The following is a 7578-nucleotide window of genomic DNA, read 5'->3' as shown; positions in this document are numbered from 1 at the left end:
CCGGCAAAGGAGTCGAGCACGACATGAACGTCATCGGGCTCGTAGATGACCTCTTCAGCATCATGGTGCTCGCAGCTGTCCTCCAATTTTTCCATGGCTTATGGGTGTCGTGCGGGCGAGGCAGCGGCGGTGTGGACGGCGGCGGCAGCGATGGCGACGGCAGCGACACGGCGGTGGCGGGAAGGCAGCGGCAGTGACGTAGTGGTGGCGGGGATGACGGCAGCGGCAGCGACGGCCGCGAGTCGCCGGTGCACTCCTGAATGGGTCTGGAGGGATGTGGGCAACTGATTTTAAACATCACGGAGCCAAAGCGGAGGGATGACACCGTTGTCTCTTCATTCGAGGTGCCGGAGTTATTGCGAAGACGAAGCGGAACAGACGGCGTCGTGGAAACTCAAGGTGGAGCCTAAATATATCGATCATATATGAATTTTTCAATTTTGATAATATATCTATCATAAGTGAATGGATGGAGTACATCACAACCGCCATGTCTCTATACACGTTTGTTGCTTTTGTAACATGACAAAATATAGTGCACACAGCCTTTTCAAACTTTTTAACTAGGCTCATTCTATTGTCAACGGAAAATTGAACCCCCCCTCCCCCCTTTAAAAATAATGACTGTTCTAAAATTGGAACAATAGCGGTTGAGCCTCTAGTTATTAGTTATTAGGACCGGACCGCCTATTGGACCGAGAAAACCGCTAACTAGAGACTATATCGGTCTAGTTCACTTAAAAATCGTCTGGGCAATCGAATAGGTAAAAACCAGACGAACCGACTGGTTTCTTTACAGAACCGTGAACCGGCCGGTTCCATGCGAACCGGACTGGTTTCGAATTTTACCCATTTTATCCCTCTGTTGATTCAGCATAGTCTTATCTACTCAGGGTATAACTGGAAAGGCCGTGTTTTTCTCACACCTGGGAGGGAACCTTTGCATTTGGCGCCTGGTACTGGTAGCGGCGGCGCATCTGAGAAAAGGGCGGCGGCCGGCGGCGCATCTGGTTTGCCGGTGGTGAAAAGGGCGACGGCCGACGACAGCCGTCGAGACGCGGCGCTCCCCCTCACCCCCTGCCTGCTCGTTCGTCGCCCTGTCCCCTGGCCCCTCGGTGGGTGCGTGTCTGCGGCTCTGCGCGATCCTGCGGCCAGCGGCCGGGGGCAGCACGGCACTTGCTCCAGGTTCCAGCCCGCCACGGCTCCACCTCCCTGACTCCCTGTCCGTGCCGTGCGACTTGCGACGCTGTGCGGCCGGCGGCCGGCAAAGGGCCGCTCCACAAGCAAGGAAGCAAGACAGCAGCACATGGCCAACGGTTAGTATCCAGAGTTCCAGATTCAATACTTTATTGATTCAATTTGTATAGTGTGCGTTACAAATTGAGTTAACTCTGCAAGGCTCCTGTTATGAACATGCTATTTGAATGTGTGCTTCACATGTTGAACTTCGTATGCAATCAATTTGGTTATATAGTTGTGTTATTTATGAGTTTATTTTACTTATGATCAACTATGCATTATTTAGTTTGTACTGTTAATTATTATATGTATATATATGATCGGTTCAAAATATCAATGACCGGTTCAGTTCAACAGTCTAAAACTTTTGAACCGTCAGTTCAACCGGTTTGTAACGGTTGAACCTGTGAACCATTGAACTGACACCCCCACGTGTTCGACTACCAGTCCGGTCCTAATAACTTGGGTTGAGCCAACTACAGACTAGCCCACCAGTGCGATCTGACCAATTTCACTTGATTCAGATATTTTGATAGTTCAGCAATAACAAATGCTCACCAGGCTTCAACTCGGTGCTCACCATCTTCTACAGACTAGACTACAAGCGCTTGGCGTACTTTCAAAGGAGAAAAGTAAATTTTGTGGAGCTCAAGGCCAGGTGAAAAATAGCACACAGACAGAACGATCGCAGAAAGTGCCAAATGTCAGAGTGTCAACGCTGCGATCGCGCCGCCGGCGAGCTCACTGGAACACACACACGCAAACTCACGCGAACACCTGGAGTACACAGAGACGCGATCTCATTTGGTGCAGCCCGACTTGCTGCTTTTCTGTTGACTCTATTGCTGAATTTATGAAGCAACTTACAATGGCCCACGCGGCCGGCAAACGCGCCACCATCCCTCGATGAAGCCTGCCATCCCAAACTCCAGGATCGTGACGCGCTCCCGTGCGCACGTCAGAGCCCATGCGCACAGCCAATTAACTCAGCCATGCGCTCTAACAGAATCAAAACAGTAAAGATCCTGAAAGCTAACTACCTGCACAAGAATTGTTCAACACCAAATACCAATCCCAGGAACAGTCAAAAGCAATACCAGAATAAGAGACAGGAGACAATTGTTCGTAGGCAAGGGGCAACAGAATAAGAGAGAGAGAGAGAGAGAGAGAGAGAGAGAGAGAGAGAGAGAGAGAGAAAGGAGACAAAAGAGAACCAACACGAGTCACATGACCCTCGCTCATGACTCATGAGCCGTCAGTGGACCGGGTGCTCAGCTGCTCATGAGCTGAGGAGGGTGGCAGGGCAACGCAAGCTGTAATCGGAGAGGCAGGGAACTGAGAGGACGGCACCAGCCACAGGCGAACTTCAGACTTGAACTGGGTGATGATGAGCTTGAACAGGTAACATACGGCACAGAAGAGGGTGCTGGAAAGACATATCTCCGGATTGCTGTTTTTTTTTTTAAAAAAAGACAACGTATTGAAGCATTAGAAATGTATGTCACAAAAAAAAATTGGATGCTTTGATGGAGCATTAACCCTTTACCTTTCCACCTCCATATTTAGTTGCGAGTCGCCGCCAATCATTTGAATTCCTTCGAGCCGATATGGGCAATCTTTGGCCAGCTTTCTCCATCAGGTTCTTGACAGCTCTTTTTCAAAAATTCACAGTACCATATGGTTATGCACTGGAGGGAGGATGGAAGGTCTGGTAAAGATGATATGTTGGGGCAGTAATAGAAACCGAGCCTCTCCAGACTGGAGAAGCATTCCATATTTTTAGGCAGGGACTTCATTTCACAGTGCCATAAGTGCAGGATCTTGACAGACGAGAAATCTGCAGATTCTTCAAATGAAACCGATGGCTCCTTGCAACCGTCAAGAGAAAGAAACGGTGGGAGTGTAAAACCTTCAACCTTGACCATCTGGTTGAGCAATACGGAGCTACTAATGGTGAGTTTTACCTTGACACGGAACTGCGAGATGCACTCGGCAGAGAGTTTTGGGACATCCGTCAAAGTTACTCTCTCAAGTTCCAGGGAAGACGAACCTTTGAGAAAGCACAGATCAGGGACCTTTTCTAGTGATAATGATTCGAGTGAGGTCAGATGCCCAATCAATAAGGATGCGGAGCTTCTGCACTGATAAATCGTAAGATCTTTCAGGTGTGGCAAGCCATTAATGAATGTGTCAGCCTCAAGCATACATTTATATATGTAGATTCTCCCAAGTGTGGACGGTAAAAATTCTGCTCCACGTGCCAGCTCCAAAGAAGGGCAGCAAGGTAATCTTAGATAGGAAAGAGATGTAGCAACTCTTAAGCCCCCTAATGATCTGAGACACCAGCAGCCTACGATGAACAAAGAGTCAAGCTTTGTCAAATGCTGAAACACCTCTTCTGACGGAAGCGCAGTCAAAGTCATAATATGATCTAGTGACAACTCTCTCAGTGAAGTGAGGCCACCAAGGCAAATAGCTAAAGCTCCATCTGTAACAACGCAGGAAGAAAGCTCAAGTTTACAAAGTCCTGATGGTAGAATCAGTGGCAGCTCGACATTCCTTCTGTAGGCGAGTCTTATCCTCTGCTCATGGCAACATAGCCATGCCTTGATGATGTTTTCTTTCATCAATGTTTCATCGTTTTCTTTCACCAATGTTTCATCTCTTTCTTCTTCTCGAGTTTTTTCAATAATTTGAAGATGATTTGATATATCATCATCCATCATTGTCGCCAACTGCTTTAGAGATGAATGTTCTTCTGATAGTATGCTTCTAAGATCTGATCCTGAATACTCCTCCAGCATCCATGCAAGTTTAGATGACAGGTGCTCGGTCATTAAGTTTTCCCTCAGATCAGACTGTTCCAGTTCATTTTTTGTGATGAACATAAGCAGTGGGCATCTTAGAATTGATAAGCTTGTCAGGCACGCTGGCAGCCAAGATAATGTCTTAAGTTTCGGAAGAACATTAAGGGCCAGCTCAGAGCAATGCCAAAGGAGTTCAGATGGTAGGCCTTCTAAAACACTGCAACAAGTAAGCCTAAAAGATTCCAAATTCTCAAAATAGGAATCATCCTGTAACCACCTCGGATACGACGAAGACTTGTAACCTTCGATTTCGAGGCCATTCAGTTGAGGTGGCGGCTTGAGACCTTCCAATATCTCCAAATGTGAACTATCCTCTGCATCCATGTCATTCTTACAACTCCATACAAGCTGCAAACGTTTAAGACGACTTTTCTGATCTAGCTTTGACTCTAAAGCTTCATCCCTTGTGGTCACATTCTCAATATTTCTGATATGCAAACTGCCACCGAGTTCATTCAAGTCCCTCAATTGTCGCAACTCATATCCCTTCTTCTTTTGCACAGAAACTTCAAGTATGTGTTGGAGTGAAGTTAGCTTTCCCATGTTGGGAATTTGCGGAAGAGGTCCTTCATATGTTATATCATCATTGTACCCTTCAAGATGTCGTAACTTACTTAAAATGCAGAGTTTGTCGGGCAAACTCTTCACTCCATTATTTAACTGAAGTAACTCTAAGTGGTAAAGAGTACATAATGATCTAGGCAATTCTGAAACTGAAGTTCTGACGAGGTTCAAATATCGAAGGTGCTTCAGCTTACCAACAGATTCAGGCAATTTGTTGCTGGTGTAAAATGACAAATATAGTACACGCAACTTCTCACAGTTTTGCAATATCTGATCAAAAAGAATGTGTGCTTCATCCACTAGTGGGTGGATGCAGATAACAGTGCGTAAATGATGTAGCTTGCAGATACTTTGCTTGTGCTTTTCCATACTCTCAACTCGAACAGATAGATGCCGAACAGTGCATGGTATTTTTGTCACATTATCATCTTCCAATCTAAAGCAATCTTCTCTAGAGAGTGACTCTGCCAAATCATGAAGGAGATCATGCATGATATACCATGGACCATAATATCTTTCAGAAACCAATTGAAAGAATGATACAGAGACCATTTCATTGAAGTAATCAGTCCCCATATCTTCCATTCTCCTCGGCTTGCACGAATCAACAAGGCCCTCTGCCATCCAAAGGTGAACCATCTCATCAATTTTAAACCAGTGTCCTTTTGGAAATAAGCTGCAATATAGAAAGCACCTCTGCACACGTGGATCTAACTTCTCAAAACTCCACATGAGAGCTTTTGTGGGCTCGTCACTCAAATTCTCGATCTTAAAAGCAGCTTTCCATTCAGTGATATTCTTTTTCCTGCTCAATCGGGAACCCAGAACTTTTGCTCCGAGAGGAGATTGCCCAAGCCTCTTAGCAATCTTCTCTGCGGTCTGTTCTAGCTCCATACGCAACAGATGGTCTTCGATTTCTGCTCCAGAGAAGGCATGATGTTTGAAGAGTGCGATGAACTCAGCATCTTCCATGTTTTCCAAACGAATGACTTGTTTGCAGCAAAGAACAGAAGGAAATGTGTCATTTCGAGATGTTATCAAGACTTTGCTCCCTGGCTGCTGAAAAATCAGAGGAGCTAGAAGCTGCTCCCACTCTGCCTCATTGTCAGATTCCTTAAACCATACATCATCCAGCACGAGAAGGAATTTCTGTGAACTTTGCAGTTCGTCCCTTAATTTGCTTTGAAGAGTGTCAAGATTATCAAAATGTTCGCACTTGTTTTTTGTTAGGGACTCGAAAATCTCCCGTGTGTGACGATGCAGATCGAGCTTGCGCGAGATGCAGATCCACATCTTGACATCAAAATGTTCTTCAATCCTCTTGTCATGATAGACATGCTGTGCCAAGGTGGACTTCCCCATGCCTCCGAGCCCAATAATGGCCACGCCCGAGTAGCTAGCTTGACTTGACGCAGCAGCAGGTGTCTTGGTGAGAAGATCTACTATTCGATCGCGATCTGCGTCACGACCGAACACCTTTGAAGTGCGATGTGATGTCGTTGTGGCAGGAGCAACAACGGTTGTTGGTATGGTGGAGCATCCTGCAGTATTACCAGCAGGTAGGCCAAGAAGTTCACGGAAGTCTTTGGCTTTCGCCAGGATGGCCTTCAGTTCAGTGAGCTTATCAATGAGCCTTCTGTTTCCAGGGAGCAAGTTCCGTGCCCTGCTCGTTGCAGCACGAAAAGGCTTCAGAATAGATGATTTAATGGAGGAGGCATCCTCTTCCGGTGAGGAATCCTTCCCGCTCTTCGCCTTGCGTTTGAGAAGGTTGTACTCATGCTCGTCCAACAGGTCCTCGGCGTCATAGAAGGCTTTTTTGAGCTGCTGGAGCCATGCCTTGAGCTTGTCCCTGTTGTGGCTCTTCTCGGCCGCTTCAATCACCAGATCGAACTGTGGAAGGACGGTGGTTTCCAGTTCTTGGAGCTCACGCGCCATGTCCACGCCCAGGTAGGTTGAAGCCTCAGCGAGGAGCTTCTTGACGATCGGCGATGCCACCCACCGTAAGCCGGCCAGTGGCACATCCGCCATGGATCTGAAGTATTTGTGTTGCCCCGCGCTTATGCAAGTGAAGAGATGTTGGATGATGAAAGTGTGGCAGATGAAGCTGTGTTCAGCTGGCTGGTGCTGGTGGTTGGTGCTAATTTTTTGTGAGAGAAAAATAATGCTAGCTGGCTGGTGCTGATAACTGGTGCTGGTTTTGTGTGTGAGAGAAATACTATTGGCTGGATGCAGCGAAGATGAAGCGAACAGAGTCAGAAGAAATAAATTAGTACTGGCACGAGATGCTTGGAAGTTTACAGAGATCTAGATGTGGAAATATTGGGAAACAAGCAAAGGCTCGATATTTTTTGGTTTTCTAGACGAGGAGGGGGCAGAAAAAATGGGCAAAATGTAAAAGTAAAGACAAGGAACGGAATACTAGGTAAACGATAAGAAGCTAGAGAAGACTACTGTTTTTTTTTCTTTTCTAGTGTGTTTTGTTGGATTTTTTTTTGTAGTAGTATGGATGGATCAGTGATTGAACAGAGGAGCAATGGAAGGGAAGTGAGTGAAGAGCGAACGACAGCGATGCGGTTGGAGAAACAAACCTGCTCGAGTAAATACGAGGTAAATTAGTGAATTGCATTATTACAGCCGAGATAAGAAACAGATCTTACAAGCTACCAAGCAGTCATCTTTCATTTCCCATGAGTCAATGGATGCACAGAAGGAAGAGTGAAGAAATAGCTAACAAGTTAGTGAAGAGATGGGAGAGCTTACACGGGCGCGGAAACAAAGTTGCCAGAGCCGGAGACGAACAGGGATGCGAGATTGCCAGAGCAGTGGGCTTGCCTTGCCTCTGGACTATGGAGCAAGCGCTGTGCTGCAAGAGAAACGAGACCCAGGACTCGTTGAACAGCCAGTCAAC

At 46.5% G+C, this 7578-nt stretch overlaps 1 protein-coding gene across 1 annotated transcript; it reads right to left on the bottom strand.

The window, feature by feature from the left end:
- Positions 1–2260: 2260 nt before the first annotated feature.
- Positions 2261–7578, bottom strand: LOC120706495 (putative disease resistance RPP13-like protein 1). Its single transcript, XM_039991159.1, has 3 exons — positions 7431–7578; positions 2786–7258; positions 2261–2689 (listed from the first exon to the last, which is right to left on the bottom strand). The coding sequence occupies exon 2, from the start codon at positions 6696–6698 to the stop codon at positions 2823–2825; it is 3876 nt and encodes a 1291-aa protein (XP_039847093.1). The 5' UTR covers positions 6699–7258; positions 7431–7578; the 3' UTR covers positions 2261–2689; positions 2786–2822.

The sequence above is a fragment of the Panicum virgatum genome, chromosome 5K (assembly GCF_016808335.1).
Source record: "Panicum virgatum strain AP13 chromosome 5K, P.virgatum_v5, whole genome shotgun sequence".
Lineage (NCBI taxonomy): Eukaryota > Viridiplantae > Streptophyta > Magnoliopsida > Poales > Poaceae > Panicum > Panicum virgatum.
Note: the sequence above shows the minus strand (reverse complement) of the source record. Positions and strands in the feature narration are given on the sequence as shown.

Excerpts from the sequence above, each read along its gene's own strand:
- LOC120706495 (XM_039991159.1), bottom strand. The coding sequence starts at position 6,698 with ATGGCGGATGTGCCACTGGCCGGCTTACGGTGGGTGGCATCGCCGATC.